Raw genomic sequence first — 16,886 nt, 5'->3', positions numbered from 1 at the left:
AAGTTCGTTTTTACCAGGACAAATGTTTTAGGTGGTGGTATAAAAAGTGTCAGGGGAGCCTGGAGCGGGAGGGCAACGGAACAAAAAAAAAAAAAAACACCAACAGCAAAAAAACAAACCACCAAAAAATCCCTACTCCAGAAGGGAACAGCTAGGGAGCTACAGCAAATCCCAAGGGCTGAGCCTTCCCAGGCCCATCCAGGCCTGGCTTCCACAGAACAGCCACAACTGAACAAGACTTCTCCTGCCACCACACCCTGCGGGGGCCAGTCCCCACAGACCCAAACCGCACAGGGGCTGCTGGATGGAGGGGGAGCAGCTGTGGGGTGCCGGGCATCGCACAGGGAAGCTCGGTCAGATCTCCACGGGGTCATCTCTGATGCTCAGCCTGTGCTTGATGTTCTTCAGCTCAGACATGCTGAAGCCCAGCAGCACAGATGGCCTCTGCCTGTTGATGGCCTTCAGGCAGACGTTCCTCTTCCTGCCGAAGAAGGAGGCCACGTCGATCTTCCAGGCACACAGCAGCAAGGAGAGCAGCTCCATCTCCTTCTTGGAAGGGTATGGCCTCTTGTGGAAGTAGTCTATCAAGAACTGTTTCTGAGCCTCGTAGGAGTTGTGGTCGTACTCCTTAGGGTCCACTGCCAGGAAGCGAAGGTCATCACCAGGGAGCTTCTTCACCTCCGCCCTGCTGCCAACCTTCTGGCGTTTGAAAGGTGCAATCCCTGCAGTCGCCTCCTCTGCAGCACTACCGAGGCTCAGCTGCTCCTTGCTCCTTTGGTCTTCTGCAACAAAGCAGGAGTCCAGCTGCTTCCTCTTCAGCATCACAGCATCCTGCTTCTCGCCATTAATGAGCAGCAGCTCCTTCCTCTCCATCCTCACACTGCTCTTGGGGGCGCTGCGGCAGCGCAGCAGGTGCACAGCAATGGCCGTCAGGGTCATGTTTCCAGTGTAGACACCACAGCAGTGGATGCACTTGAAGGCAGGGGTCTTGAGGATGGTGTGCACCGTGGGCATGATGTGGTGCCGCTCCTTCAGATGCCGCTGGTAGTTCTCTTCCCTGACGAAGGTGCTGAAGCAAAAGGGACAGGTCGACACCTTGCTGTACCTAGTCCTCGCCTCCTCTGTCTGGGGCTTCACCTTGATGTAGAGAGGGATGAGCGTCCTGGACGTAAGCCCAGCGAGCACCGCCAGGTGCACCTCCCTGTCAATGTCCTCCTTGGGCAGCAGGGTACTGAAATCGAAGTGTGGGAACACAAGGTCCCCCTGAGCGTCCTTCCCCAGCTGGAAGCCTCTGTTGCTGTAGTCCGCGTGGAGCTGCTTTTTCCCGTTGTGGGTGGCTTTGTTGTGCTCCACGAAGCTCTTCAAGTCGTGGAAAGTGACTGTGCAAAACAAGCAAGCCAGGCCGTGCATCAGGAGGTGCCTCATCAGCTCCTCCTCGCAGAGGAAGCACTGGCAGGAGAAGCACCTCACCGTCTTCTCCGTCATCCAGCGCAGGAAGGGCGCGCAGGCCGCCAGCTTCTCGGGCTCCAGGGTCCCCTCCGCCTTCACCTCCCCCTGCCTGTGGGCCACCTCCATGTGCACCTGGTAGACGTTGGATGGGAACAGCTCATTGCATACCGGGCAGGTCTTCCACTGCTTGGCCTGCCTGACAGCCTGGCTGCTCTCGGGCCCGGGGGGAGAGCCCTGCAGGGAGATGTTATGGGGAGCCAGCACCACGGGAGGGGAGGGGGCGCCGGCTGGGGACTGGGACAGCTGAGCCACCGGCCCAGGCTGCATCAGCTGGATGGGCACCTGTGGGGGCGTCACCGTTGCCAGTCCACCCCCCGCAGGTACAGGCAGGGTCACCGAGAGCGGGGCCAGGGTGTAGGTGGGGATCCCATTGACCTGCTTGCCCGTGGGGATCAGCTGCCGGAGGATGGAGCCAGTGGTCAGGAAGGCTGTGCCCTGCGAGGCTGCAGGCGGCACCGGCTGGGGCACTGGGATGACTGCCGGCGCCACTGGCTGGTTGAGCTGCAGGAACCCCGGCCTGACAGGCTGCCTGACGGGCACCACCCCCGAGCCCACTGCCTGGCCCAGCTGCAGGACCCCCGGCGCCACCGACTGCCCTGCAGGCACCACCCTGGGGCCCAGGGGTCTGCTCACAGAACCAAGAGACTGGTTCACAGAGAGCACCCCTGAAGCCACTGGGGGGTTCACAGAGAGCACCCCTGGAGCCACTGGGGGGTTCACAGAGAGCACCCCTGGAGCCCCTGGGGAGTTCACAGACAGCACCCCTGGAGCCCCTGGGGGGTTGACAGGGCTGACAGGCTGGGTCATGGGCAGCGTCCCAGCCACGACAGGACCATTGATGGGGCCAAGAGGCTGACTGACAGGGAAGAGCCCAGGCCTGACGGGCTGGCTGAGAGGCAACACTGCAGGGGCCACAGTTCTGCTGACAGCCCCAACAGAGGGGTTCAGAGGAAGAGCTCCAGCCCCCAGGGGCTGGCTGAGGGGCAGGCTGTGGGAAACGAGGATGGGCTGGGGCGGCGAGGGCTGGATGCCGATGCTGGTCTGGCCTGCAGGAAGGTTGCTGGAGACAAGAGCGACGTGAGAGGGGGCAGCCGGGGCAGAGGTGGTATGTGGAAGGCTACCAGAGGCACTTGGGACAGGCAGTGGCCTGACTGAGTTTGGCTGCACCACGCTCTGGCTGGGGTTGCTCTGTGGGAAGCTGAGCTGGATGCAGGCAGGCGCCGGAACGGAACCTGCTGGGGCTGTGGGGGGCCCCGTGGCTGCCAGAGATGCTGCTGCCACGGCCTGCAGAGGCTTTGGGGCGATGTGCATCTGCTTGACCAGCCCTGGCTTCTTGATGTGCTCCGAGATGACAGACCTGAGCTTGTTCTCCAGGTCTCGGTGCGTCTCTGCAGTCAGGACATGGTACATGAGGGAGTCCTGGCTGCTGGCAGAGGCGTTGCACTTCTTGCAGTAGTGCTCGGCAGCGTCCTCACCGCTGTCCTCAGCCTTCTGGCCAAAGTAGGAACTGATCAGGCTCTGGAAGTGGCTCATCAGCACATGCTTCTTCATGTTGTAGTACAGAGTGTCTGTGAAGTGACATTTCAGGCAGGTGAAGTTTATGGTGTCGCTGCACACCTGCTGCATGCCATCCAGGATGCTGACTGTGTAGTTCTGGATCCTCTTGCTGGAGTGGAACATCCGGATGTGCTTCCCCACTACTTTGGGGTCAGAAGCAAATGCACACTTTGGGCAGGGAACCACCTGCTCCTGGTCCATTTCATCCTCATGGTAACGGTGCAAGTGGTTCCTGAAGGAGGTGAGCAGTTTGGAGGAGAACTTGCACAAACTGCAGCAGTAGGGCTTTGTTCTGTACCTCTGCAAGCAGAACACAAAGATTCCCTCAGAAGCTGCCAGCAGCTACAGCACTCTCCTCTACCTGCAAGGGACCAGCACCTGCCATGAGTGCCCTCACTGCATGCACAGCACCTGCTCAGCTTCTCCTGGCTTTGCCAAGCACACTTACAGAAGGCAGACTCAAAGGGAGAACCATTTCTGCCCTTTTGGCCTCACTAAGGAGCTTTAGGCAGGCTCGTTCATACCCCACACAGGTCACTCTGAAGCCCACCTGTGAAGATGGGAGTCAGACCGAGCTCAGAACTTGTGTCCCACCACACCTGGGAGGTGAAGCCTCAGCAATCAGGACAGCAGCCCTGTTCAGGTGGTACTTTCAAAGTTTTAATTAGCAGTGGGCCCCCTCCTGGCTGCTGCAGAAGAGGTGGGGTTCTGGTTGGGTTTTTTTGTGTGTGCATCTCTCAGCATCCCACCTGTCACTGAAGGCTCTCCAGAGCACCTCTCCCAGCAAAGCCACAGAAAACTCCTTTGTTAAGAGCACTCTAGTGGAGGCAGATTAATGACAGAGAGAGAAGGGAATAAATCCTCTGTCCAGGACAAAGCAGCAATGGCCTCTGTGTTGCCTCCACAGCCTGGAGGTGCCACCACAGTAACTGCTCTAAGCAATCTCCTCCAGCACTCATGACAGTGCAGGTTCCTCTCAGGAAAACACTTCTAACTGTATCAGTGCCAGCCTGCTCTCTTCCCTGCTGGCTTTGCTCCCACTGCTTTGCCCTGTCACTTGTCACCAATCCTTTCTGTGCCCACATGCACCCTGCCTGCTCCTTCTGGTGGCCTTGTCACCTGGTCTTTCTCACCAGCTCCCTCCAAGCCACCCCTGGCTTCTGCCAAAAGCTGGTCACAGCAACACCCAGGTGACAACCTCTCTCTCCAGGCAGCTACTGACCTTGCCACAGGCATCCCCTTGCAGGCACTGCAGCACCACCAGATCAGCAGGCCCTGTTGCAGCAGTGGCTGGCAGCCTGCTACTTGAATCCTCTCTGTCGCGAGCAGAGCTCTCCCATAAAGGCAGCCCAGAAAAGCACTCTGCCAGCATCTCCTCCTTGCACACACAGCTAAACTGCTTCTCATGCTCCCAAGTGCTCCTGCAGTCTGCTGATGGCACCTCGGGCTGCAACACCTCAGAGTGTTGCAAAACAGTTAAGATACTGGGAAAAAGGAAGAGTCCTTGAGATTGGCCATTACAGCCCTGAGCTGTACAAATGGACTCCCAAAAGGCTCCTCACAGGCACTCAGAACTCAGTGCCACTCCAAAGAAGGTGCCCCACAGAACACAGTGACACTTTGCTGGGTAGCTTCACAGTCAGTCCCCACAAGCCAAAGACAAGCAGAAAGACACCACAGCCTCCAGACCCCAAGGTTCTGCCAGAATCGTGTCTCCCTAAAACAGGACTCATGGTGGAAGCCACCAACAGACATCTGCTGAGTTTCCAGGGCAGCTCAAACACCTCAGTTTCTCCTATGGCAGCAGCTTGGAACAGAACCTGTCAACGACCAGCTTCCTTTCTCCAAAAATTGGAGCATGGTTCCAAGATACCCATCAAGGACCTATGGATCCTTAAAGCTATGGGCAGGGACAAGTTTAGCATCCAAGAGACACAGCTTGGCAGATCTGTCCCACACCCACACACAACAAGGTCACCACCTCACCTTCAGTCTTTGGACAGGTCCAGACACTACTGGTGGTGCTGACCAGCTCAGCCAGGAGCTGTGTGAAGGCTCTGATCTCTCTCCAGACAGTGAAAGAAGGTTCTAGAGCCAGGGTGGCTGTGCTTGCCCAGCTGACATGCTGAGGGCTCTGTTAAAGCAGCCCCACAGCAGACAGCTTCTGCACTGGGCAGTCTCTGCTTCCAGGGTGGTGAAGGCAGACTGGAGCAGCCCTGGCAAGCCACCACATTCCATGGTCCCTTGGACACCTGCTGCACCATGAAGTCATACAAATCATATGGGCTGCTCCTCTCAGCCCTGCCTTCCTTGTAGGTTCTGGCTGCACACAAGAGTCCAGCTGTAGAGCAGCAGAAGCTGTTCCTGACACAACTCCCCTGTGACCCTGTCCCAAGCTCGAATGACAATTCCAGCTTCACCCACTGGCATCTGTGCCACTGCCTCTTCACTCTGCCAGGGACAGAGGAGGCAGCAGCAGAGAGGAGCATACCAGGACTGCAGTGAGACAGAGGCCTCAGAGCCAGCTGCATCACAGGGAAGAGCACATAGGAGACTAAAGACTCCCTGACTAACAGCACTTAGAAAAGCTATTTTTTTCCCCAAAAAGCTGTATTTTAGCCTCTCCAAACCCCAGTCCATGCACACCTGCCCAGCAGCTGCACACCAGCATCATACCTTCCTCTTGCCCACAGACTCCCAAGGAGAGACATCACTCCATGAAGTGTTGCAGAAGTGTTCTTCCCCCGGGTCAAAGCTGCTCAGACTCTAAAAGAACAAATAAAAGAAGGAATAAGCTGCTTCTGCAGTCTGTTCTGGAGACAAAAGCACTCAGCAGAGCAAGGGAAGGAAACAAGGGGGAGCCACAGCCAGAGGGGAGGGATGGAAAGTCCACACAGTATCTGGACATGACTCCAAACCTCTGCTCACAGAAACTGCTGCTTTGACTGCTCTTTGGTTTGTTTCACCTCAAAGACTTGCTCATGGTAAGAGAGCTTCCAGGAACTCTGAGCAGTGAGAGTGAAAATATTTACCCTTTGCCTGCACCGCTTCTAGCCCAACTCACAGGGAGCACCCAAAGGGATCTCCTCCTACACTGCCAACTTCCATGCAGCCCCTTACCACTGAGGGCTACTTGGCAGCAGGTTCTGGTATTAAACCCCACAACACTCCTATGCCTTCACCCTGAGAACATCCCCAGAGCAGCAGTGCTGCTCCTCACGCTGCAAGAGCAGCAGCACCATGGCTGGAACATCCATGGCAGGGTGAACACCTCCCTGAGGAGCCTTCATCTGATCAATCCCATGGGAGCAGTTCATGTTCCTCAAGCCAGAGCCATCCACTGCTCTCAAAACCTTACGTTTTCTGAGGCCCACACAGGTCCAAGCACAAATCTGATGAAGACTCCTGTTTGCTAGGCACTTCTGAGGACCCTACACTGCTTCAGGTGAAGCACAGGTTACAAAGCCAGGTTTAACCCACAGACAGCAACCACCACCTCTCCTTCCTTTCCACAAACTCCTCTCCACTCAGTATCTGCCAGGTGCTGAAAGAGGGTGAGCTGTGCTCACCTCTGCACCAAACCCCAAGGTTATCTAAACTAGATTTGAAGGGGGAAGAGGTTAATAGTCTCCTGCTGGCCAGTGACAAACAGAGGGGCAGCTCACCAGAGGCAGAGGGACTGAGAGCCAGTAAGGGCTCTCAACTTGCTGCCCTGAGGCAAGCCAGGGATGCTGCACCAGGACGCTCAGAGGAAATCAAGGGGAATTGGCACAAGAGGAGGACAGGGCCAGCCCCAGCTGAAGTGCCTCTGTGCTAATGCACACTGCTTGGGCAACAAACAGGATGAATTAAGGGCACTGTGCTGCTGGGATGTCATGACATAGTGGCTATTACTGAAACTTGGTGGGATGATTCCCATGACTGGAATGTAGGGATAGATGGGTACAAGCTCTTTAGGAAGGACAAGCAGGGAAGGAGAGGAGGAGGCATTGCCCTCTATGTCAGTGACCAGCTGGAATCAGTGGAGCTCCACCTGGGGAAGGATGATGTGATGGTTGACAGTGCATGGGTTAAAATTATCACAGTCTCACAGTATATCAGAGGTTGGAAGGGACCTCAAGAGATCATCAGGTCCAACCCCCCTCCCAGAGCAGGATCACCTAGGATAGTCCACACAGGAATGCATCCAGGTGGGTTTTGAAAGTCTCCAGAGAAGGAGACTCCACAACCCCCCTGGGCAGCCTGTGCCAGGGCTCTGTCACCCTCACTGTAAAGAGGTTTCTCCTCATGCTGAGGTGAAATCTTCTATGTTCTAGTTTGAACCCATTGTTCCTTGTCCTATCACTGTGTACCACCCAAAAGAGCCTGGCCCCCTCCTCCTGACACCCACCCCTCAGGTATTGATAGACACTGATCAGATCCCTCTCAGTCTTCTCTTCTCCAGACTAAACAGCCCCAGGGCTCTCAGTCTCTCTTCACAGGGGAGATGCTCAAGTCCCCAAATCATCCTCATGGCTCTGCCTTGGATTCTCTCCAGCAGGTCTCTGTCTCTCTGGAACTGGGGAGCCCCAAACTGGACACAGGATTGCAGCTGTGGTCTCAGAAGGGCAGAGTAGAGAGGGAGAAGAACTTCCCCAGCCCTGCTGGACACCTTTCTTGATGCACCCCAGGATCCCATTGGCTCTCTTGGCCACCAGAGCACATTGCTGTCCCATGTAGAACTTGCTGCCCACCAGCACTCCAAGGTCTTTCTCTGTGGAGCTGCTCTCAGCAGGGCAGCCTCTAACCTGTCCTGGTGCCTGCTGTTATTTCTCCCCAGATGCAGGATCCTGCACTTGTCCTGATTGACCTTCCTGAGGTTTGCCTGCAGCCAGCTCTCAGCCTGTCCAGGTCATGTTGGATGCAGCACAGCCTGAGGGGTGTCAGCCACCCCCCAGTTTGTATCATCAGAACTTGCTGAGGGCACTCTCAATGCCTTCAGCCAGGTGGTTGATAAAGAGATTGAACAAAACTGGACCCAGTTCTGATCCCTGGGGGACACCACTGGCCACAGGCCTCCAAGGTGACTCTGTGCCACTGATGACAACCCTCTGAGCTCTGTTGTGGAGCCACTTTGCAACCCACCTCACTGACTAAAATTAAAGGCAAGACAGGGGAAGGAGATGTTACTGCTACAGGCCACCTGACCAGCAGAACCAAGCAGATGAGGCCCTTCACAGGCAAATAGAAGTGGCTTCATGGGCACAAGCCCTGTCTTCATGCGCACAAGCCCTGTCTTCATGCGGGGTTTCAACCACCCTGACATCTGCTGGAGGGACAACACAGCAAGGCACCAGCAATCCAGGATGTTCCTGGAATGCATAGATGACAACTTCCTCCTCCAAACGGTAGAGGAGCCAACAAGAAAAGTGCTGTTCTGGACCTTGTTCTCACCAACAGGGAAGGGCTGGTAACCAATGTGAGGCCCAGGGACAGCCTTGGTGCAGTTGATCCTCAGGGCAACCAGGAGGACATATTCTAAGCTTACCACCCTGGACTTCAAGTGTGCAGACTTGGATGGCTTCAGGGATCTGCTGGCCAAAGTGATGTGGGACAAAGCCCTAGAGGGAAGAGGGACCCAGGGCAGCTGCTCAGTATTCAAGGACCACCTCCTCTGTGTCCAGGAGCAATGTATACCAACAAAGAGAAAAGCAGGGACGAATGCTAGGAGGCCTGCCTGGATAAGCAAGGAGCTGCTGGACACACTATCACTTAAAAGGAAGCTCTACAAGGAGTGGAGGAAAGGGCAGCTGGAATGGGGGGATATAAGGAAGCTGCCCCAGCAGCAAGAGACCTGGTTAGGAAAGCCAAAGCACAGCTTGAATTGAATCTAGCCAGGGAGGTTAAAGGGAACACTAAGAATTTCTACAGGTATATTAATGGTCAAAAGAAGCCTAGGGAAGGTGTGGGCCCATCAGAAAGGAAACAGGTGAAAGGGTCACAAGTGACCTGGAGAAGGCTGAGGTTCTCAATGACTTCTTTACCTCAGTCTTCACTGCAAGGGCCTCCAGCCACACTCCTGGAATAGTCATGGAAGCTAACAGCAAGAACCAGAAGGAAAAACTGCCTATCATAAGTGAAGATCAGGTTGGTGATCACCTGAAGAACCTGAAAGTGTTCAAGTCCATGGGACCCGATGGGATACACCCACGGGTACTAAGAGAACTGGCAGATGAGGTTGTAAACCCCCCTCTATTATATTCCAAAAGTCCTGGCAGTCTGGGGAGATCCCCACTGACTGGAAAAGGGGAAACATTACTCCCATTTTCAAAAAGGGTAAGAAGGAAAAACCAGGGAACTACAGGCCAGGCAGTCTCACCTCTGTGCCTGGTAAGATTATGGAGCAGATCCTCCTGGAGGCACTACTGAGACAGAGGAATAGTGAAGAGGTGATTGGGTACAGTCAGCATGGGTTTACCAAGGGCAAATCCTGCCTGACAAACCTGGTGGCCTTCTATGACAAGGTCACAACATTAATAGATGAGGAGAGAGCAACTGATGTCATTGACCTGGACCTGAGCAAAGCCTTCCACACTGTCCCACACCACATCCTGGTCTCCAAACTGGTGACACATGGGTTTGATGGGTGGACCATGAGATGGGTAAAGAACTGGCTTGATGGCTGCACCCAAAGAGTGTCTGTCAATGGCTCCATGTCCCAGTGCAGGCCAGTGACAAGCAGAGTCCCTCAGGGCTCAGTCCTGGGACCAGTCTTGTTCAACATCTTTGTCGGTGACATGGACAGAGGCACTGAGTGTACCCTCAGCAAGTTTGCTGATGACACCAAGCTGTGTGGTGCAGCAGACAGCTGGAGGGAAAGGATCCATCCAGAGGGACCTGGACAGGCTGGAGAGGTGAGCACAAGCCAACCTCAGGAGGTTTAACAAGACCAAGTGCAGGGTCCTGCATCTGGGTCAAGGCAATCCCAAGCACAAATACAGGCTGGGCAGTGCGTGGCTAGAAAGCAGCCCTGAGGAGAGGGACTTGGGGGTGCAGGGGGAGGAGAAGCTCAGCAGGAGACAGCAGTGAGCACTTGCAGCCCAGAGAGCCAAGCAGAGCCTGGGCTGCATCAGGAGAAGTGTGGCCAGCAGGGCCAGGGAGGGGATTCTCTCCCTCTGCTCCACTCTGCTGAGAACACACCTGGAGCTCTGTATCCAGTGCTGGAGCCTCTGTTCCAGGAAGGATCTGGAGGGGCTGGAAGGTGTCCAGAGCAGGGCTACAAGGATGAGCAGAGGGCTGGAGCTGCTCTGCTCTGAGACAGTTGGGGTTGTGCAGTGTGGAGAAGAGAAGGCTCCCAGGAGAGCTTCTTGTGGCCTTCCAGGATCTGAAGGGGGCTCCAAGAAAGCTGGGGAGGGACTTTTTAGGATATCAGGGAGTGACAGGAATGGAACAAAGCTGGAAGCGGGGAGATTCAGACTGGATGTGAGGAAGAAGTTCTTCCCATGAGAGTGGTGAGAGCCTGGAATGGGTTGTCCAGGGAGGTGGTTGAGGCCTCATCCCTGGAGGTGTTTAAGGCCAGGCTGGATGAGGCTCTGGCCAGCCTCATGTAGTGTGAGGTGTCCCTGCCCATGGCAGGGGGATTGGAACTGTTTGAGCCTTGAGGTCCCTTCCAGCCCTGACTGATTCTATGATTCTATGGTTATGCATTTTCCCCCCAACCATTTACTCAGTTTCAGAAAAAGCACCCCAGAGGACACAGCAGAGGCCTGCAGAGTTACCTCTGGATGGACAACCATCACCTGCTGAGCATGGTCAGCGTGCAGCCATAGGCACAGTGCCCAGCCAGCAGACCCTCTCAGAGCTCAGCCATGGGCACAAGTGCCCAGCCAGCAGACCCTCTCAGTGCTCAGCCATGGGCACAGTGCCCAGCCAGCAGACCCTCTCTCAGACAAGCTCTTGGCCCCTCAGCAGGTCTGACTCCTTGCCAGCCTGCAGACCAACTGACAGCCTGTGTGTCCTTCAGGGGCTTGCCCTGGATGCCTGATGGGATGCCCCTTAGTGGACTCAAGCCTTCTTCTGCCCGTGAGTCACGAAAGAGCTGCTGTGTGGAACACAAACAACATTTCACTGCCTGTGATGTTCTTCCTCAAGCTGTTTCCTTCAGCACCACCCCTGCCACATCTTGTTGACAAACAGAGCTTCCTCCAGTGCTCGGTACCCAAACACCACCTCCCACCTCAGTCGTGAGCAGCTCTTCAATGGGAGGCCCCAGCATGGAGCTCTGTGGCAGAGGAGCATCAAACCACACTCAAAAGTGAAATGTTGGTCAAGGGCTCACACTCCAGGTTGGTGTCCATCAAGATCTGCATTGCTTTACCTGCAGCAGCTCCCTGCAGCTGTCAAGCCCAAGATCCACAAGGATGCCCTTCACCTTTTTTCGAGCCTTCCTGATATTATCAAGGTTTTGAACAGGAATTTGAAACATTTTGCACTTCTCCTGGAAAAGAAACAAAACAAATGGTGGCATACTTGAATCCCAGGCACTGCACTAAGCAGCATGAAAACAAAAGCCTCAGCCTGACAAATCTGTTCCTAGGCACAGAAGCCCAGAAGCCCCAGACCAAGGAATTCATGGTATCACTACTTCCCCTTGCTTCCTCAAGGAAACTGATTCTGGGGAGGGGGAAAAAGCCTTCACATTTCTTCTACCTCAACAAAACAAATCCAAGCTTTTCTTTAAGCTCTCCTCGTGTCTAAGTGGCAGCCATGCTGTGTTTGGTAGGAGAACAGCAGCAGCAGAACTTCACTAACTTCTGCTCAGAAAACCACCACCACCACCTCAGCCAGCAAGGAGGAATTCAGCTTCCCACATCAGCTGCTGGTGTCAAGGTGAGGAGCCTCTGATCCTCTGGGCTTTGTCTTGCCTGAAATAGGATTGCTGCTAACAGCCAAGCTTCTGAAGGCTGCTAGGAAGCCAGACAAACCAGGGCTCTGCCACTACAACACTAATGCAGTGGTAGCTAATGCATGGGACTAACAGCTGAGGATGTGGAAGGGGGACAAACTACCACCCCAACAGGTGGGCTGGGGGCACACCAGCTACTCATCCCCAGCTCTACACCATTGTACTGGTTTGGGGCCAGACAGATCGTCTCTTGCCCCGAAAGGGACAAGAGAATGAGACTCACACAAACGGATTGGAGAGTGATGGAAAGTTTAAATGGAAAAGCAAATTGGTGAAGCTACAGAAAAAACTACAAACTACAAAACATAGTGGAAAAGAACATCCTAAAGCATACAGAACCCCCTCACGGAATTCCCAAAAGCTTCCCAATCCTCCCTTCCTCCCACCTGAGGGTCTACCCAATCCCTCAGGGCTCTTCCTTCCCCCCCCCCTCCCACTGCTAGGCAAGTCTCAGGCTGGCCAGGTCTGAGACCGCCCCCCCCCCCCCCCCCCCCCCCCCATTCTCCTCCTGGCATTAGGCCTAGTCAGGCCTAAGAGGCCTGAGATACCCCCCCGGCATTACCCAACAAGAGAGGACATCTCCCATGGGAGCAGAGAGGGAAGAAGAGCCTGAGGATGACTCTGCCAATGGCTTTATAGGGCGCAGGATTTATGGGTAGAAATATGTCATTTCCTGTGTCCACCCCTAGTGGGTGGGTACCTGGGACACCAGAGGTGTATCTCATGCAGCAGTGGCAGGGGGCACCCAGCCTAAACTGCCACAACCATAATGAGCTATCCCCAGAACTTCAGAAGGCCTTCAGCGTCACCTCCCTGGAGTACTGCCAAGTGCAATCTGGACTGAGAGTTAACAAATGTAAATGGACACAGAATGCAAAGGAAGGGCCCTGCACTGCACAATGCCACCTGGAGCTTCAGAGGGATGTGCCACCCAGCTGGCAGAGGACACAGAGCTGGAGAGCTCTGTCCTCGTTACTAAATGATTCATCCACCCAGGGCAAGAAATACAGAAAACCCCGCAAGAGTGCTTCAGCCTTGCTGGTCCTGAATGGCTCCAAATGGCTGCAGTGCCCAGGAGAAGCAAGGCCCCTTCCAGCATGGCATCTCTGCCCCCAAAGCCAGGGTGTCCCTGCATGCAACTGCACAAACTCCTCCAGGCAGGACAGAAGCTGCGAGCTGGGCCCCACCAGAGCAGCCAACCCCTGCCGCCCCAGCCCTTCTGCATTCTGTCAGCATGCAGGACAGAAGGACAAATCTCCATTTCTGTACAAAGGACACAGCTGGGGGGCTCAGCTGGAACCCAAACTACTCACATGCTACTCTGCTCCTCTTCTCCCCCCACAGCAAAGGTGTGCAGAGAGGGATGGAGAGGCAGCCCCATCGGACAGATGTTAGTCTTGGTTTCTAATGGTCCTTGTCAGCCACCAGTCTGGAGAACATCCTGAGACCACTGGGGTGGGGATGGCACAGGAACCTGCAGGGGATGAACAGACCAGAGTGACTGGGGGGCATTCCAAACCAAGACAGAAAATCCTCTCTCTCAAGGGCAGGCAGCCAGGGACACAGGTCTCTGCAGAGAGCTCTGTGGTCAGCCCCTCCGACCGCAGGGGATGTCCACCAGCCAGAAGAGGTGGTTCGGTCTGGGAGGCTCCACTGGGAGCAGCTCCTCCTTCCCAGCCCTTGAGGTGCTGCAGAAGGTGAAGCAGACAGGGCAGAGGCCTCAGCCTGCTGAAGCGCTGCAGGGTGTGACACCCATGGATCTCAGGAGCTTCCTCAGCCAGCAGTCTCTTGGGAATGGGAGCCATTAATCCAAGGGAGGAGAGAAAGACACTTGGATGCTCTTACTATTACCCTCTACTTTCCAAGTCTGCAGCCCAAAAGCCTGTCTGATCTGCAGGGTCCCTCAGCTGGCCTCCAGGCAAGCTGCTGGGAGCAAGACCCCAAGTTACCCATGACACATCCTCTGCATCAGCAGCCAGCAAGGTCCCAGCAGCAGCATCCAACACTGCAGCCTTCTAAGCTGACTCCCTCAGGCCTCCAGCTGAATTCCCCGATTACAGTTTGCTATCCATGCTCTTTTCCACCTACTTTATTGCTGCAGACACCCTTCAGGCCTTAGCTCACTCCTTGCTCCCATGCACCACCACAGCCACTCTTGTTGAGTGCCTTCACCATCACCCTTAACCACCACACCCAACACGAAAGCACCTCAGGAAAATCAAACCTGATTGACTCTGGCTCAAGAGCCTTCATCTTCTTACCACACCACCTAAAAGACACCTTTAGAAGGTCACCCCTTAGAAGAGCAGCCTCCAGAAAACTGCTAACACACCCAGTTCATGTCACATTTCCCTTCAAAAACATAACCAAAGCAGCCCAGAGCAAAATAACAGAACCACATAGGCAGCTGATGGCCCAAAGGGGCCCTTCAGCTTTGCTCCTGTCCAGCTTTGCACCTGCTAGCACCCCCAAGCCCTCTGCACAGGGCTCTCTCAGCAGGTTACAGATCTCTGCAGCCACAGCACCTCTGTCCTTGGCTATCAGTCACCCCCCCCCGGAAGGAGCCACCCAGCCCAGCACAGAGGGGACCATGCCCCAGCAGCAGCCACCACAGCCAGCAGCACCATGGTATGAGCTCAAGAGGGACAGCCCAGCCACCTGCCCCTCGCCTCACAGCTCAAATAACCCCAAACCTGCAGTGCTACCTTCAGCTGCTGTGGCGCCCACAGCTGCTGTTCTGCTCCACCAACACTCACTCAGGTCTCTGTGTCCAGCCAGCCCAACCAGCACCCAGCAAGACCAAGGAGTTCCCAGAGACAGACATGGAAGGCAGTAGGAAGCCACATTCGTGTGCTCCTCATTCTCCCTGCACACTTGCTGATATCTGGAAGGGTTTTTTGGTGGTGGTTTGGTGTTTTTCCCCAGCAAACTTCCATGAAATGAGCTACCAGAATCCCCAGTCTTACTACAGCTTGTAACACAGCAGGTTGACCACAGCCAGCTTCTCCAAACATGGCTCTGAGAAGTCCTCTAGTCCATAGCTAAGCTGAAAGTTTATGTAAAAGAACAGCAACATCTCCAGGGAGTGCTTGGGCTGGGGATCCCGAGAGTCAGTCTTTGTGAGTACTTAACTCTCTAAAGCGGAGCTTGAGAGATGCGTTTGTGGTGGTTGAAAAAGTCCTGTGTAAGGCAGAGAGGCAGCACGGGAGCTGCCAGGAGTGAGCTGCTGGTCAGTTCCTCCTCACTGCGAGAGCACAGGCTGTCAGCTGCTGCAGCACAGGTCAAACAGCTCCTGTGTTACCCTATTTACAACCGGGACACAAAGGACTCCCTGCTACTTGCTCTCCAACAGAACATTTCCAAACGGCTCTGAGGGTCTACAGGGGACAGCTTGTGCCTCTGTTATCCATCAGCCTGCTTATTTCCCACGGGTGTGTGCTCCTTGTACACTTCTGCCTGTCCTCGGCCCTGCACGGCCACTGCAGTGTCCCAACTCTCCCACCCCTCGTGTCTAGAGCCACCAGGACTTTTCACCCACAAACTTCGGAGCCATCCGCAGAGCCAGCTCCTAGGATAATCAATCGCTTCGGTATCGATGGAAATTGGCACTGGGGGAAGCGCCCCTGCTCAGCGGCTTGCCCTGCCTCGAGTGCCTCATTAGCTGGAGTTCTGCTCCCATCCCGGGCAAGCCCAGAGCTACTCCTCCTCCCGGCAGGGGGATCGCTCCCGGGCCAGCCCACGACAGCCGCCTCCGGGGGGCACGACGGGCACTGCTCCGGCGAGAGCGCTCCGCCAACACCGGCGGCCACAGCCCCGTGGCCGGGCAGCCGCCCCGGTCACGCCAGCGAGCACCGGCACCGCCCGGCAGCCCTGACGGGCAGCGCGGCTGGGCGCACCAAGCCTCCCCTCCCGCGCCCCCGAGCAGCCCGTGAGTCGCCGGCGAGGCGGGCCGTGGCTCCCGGCACCGGGCCGTGGCTCCGGGCACCGAGCCGGGACGCGCCGAAGCCGCCGTTCCTCGACGGTCGCCGGCTCGCCCGCGCTGCAGCCGCCCCGCCGCGCCCCGGACCGCCTGCCGGCGCCGCTGCCTGAACCTACCCTGCCGAGCTACAGGGGGCGCCGCCGCCCCTCCTGCAGCCGCCACCGCCGCCCGGGCCCGCGCCGCAGCCTCCGCCTCCCGCTGCTCCGGCCCGGCCCAGCCGCCGCCGCCTCTGCCGCCGCCGCCGCGCCCCTCCGTGCCCGCCGCCCCGCCCCGCGGCTCCTCCTCCGCCGCCGCCTGCCGCTGCCGTCCCTCACGCTGCACGGCAGGAGGACGCCGCCGGCGGCGGCAGCAGCATCGCTGGAGCCCGCGATCGGCCTGGGCTCAGCCCCCGCACGCAGTCCCCGCAGCCCTGCGCCCGCCCTCCGGCCTCCGCCCGCTCCTCATCCAGGGCTAGAAAGAGAAAATGGCGCACGATTTATCCCAGGAAGTGACGTTTGGGCTCATTTGCATGCCAGGCAGTCCACCAATGGGAAGAGACTTCGGCCAAGGCTCCCATTGGCTGCCCACAGGAGCTGGGCGGGACGGGGGCGGGGCGCAGTAGGTGGGGTCCCTGTAGTGCCCACCTGGGTCCTGGCACCTGCCCCTGCCAGGGCCCCTCGGGGACCCCGCAGCATCTGGGGCCGTGACGTCATCTGCATGGGGAGGAGCCTGTGGCATCACCCATCACCTGAGGCTACCATGTGACCAGGAGCAGTGTACTATGATTGGCAGGATGGTGGGTGGAGGCACCGCCCACTTGCACTAGCCAATAGGACGAGGTGAGACCTGGCAGCCATGCTTCCCATTGGAGGAGACCTCACCTGGCACGTCCATGTGTGGCTCACACCTCCTCACCTT

General features: G+C 56.5%; 1 protein-coding gene across 2 annotated transcripts; it reads right to left on the bottom strand.

Annotated features, from left to right (window-relative positions):
• Positions 1–88: 88 nt before the first annotated feature.
• ADNP2 (ADNP homeobox 2) lies at positions 89–16,141 on the bottom strand. 2 transcript variants are annotated; one of them, XM_054381595.1, is made up of 6 exons: positions 16,106–16,141; positions 13,324–13,484; positions 11,423–11,542; positions 5,743–5,832; positions 2,298–3,366; positions 89–2,198 (listed from the first exon to the last, which is right to left on the bottom strand). In XM_054381595.1, the coding sequence occupies exons 3-6, from the start codon at positions 11,528–11,530 to the stop codon at positions 355–357; spliced, it is 3,111 nt and encodes a 1,036-aa protein (XP_054237570.1). In that variant the 5' UTR covers positions 11,531–11,542; positions 13,324–13,484; positions 16,106–16,141; the 3' UTR covers positions 89–354. The 2 variants fall into 2 exon arrangements, with proteins under 2 accessions (XP_054237570.1, XP_054237569.1); XM_054381594.1 differs by having other exon boundaries at positions 89–3,366.
• Between the last annotated feature and the right edge of the window lie 745 nt (positions 16,142–16,886).

Source organism: Indicator indicator, chromosome 6 (genome assembly GCF_027791375.1).
Source record: "Indicator indicator isolate 239-I01 chromosome 6, UM_Iind_1.1, whole genome shotgun sequence".
Lineage (NCBI taxonomy): Eukaryota > Metazoa > Chordata > Aves > Piciformes > Indicatoridae > Indicator > Indicator indicator.
This window is presented reverse-complemented; position numbering and strand designations above follow the sequence as displayed.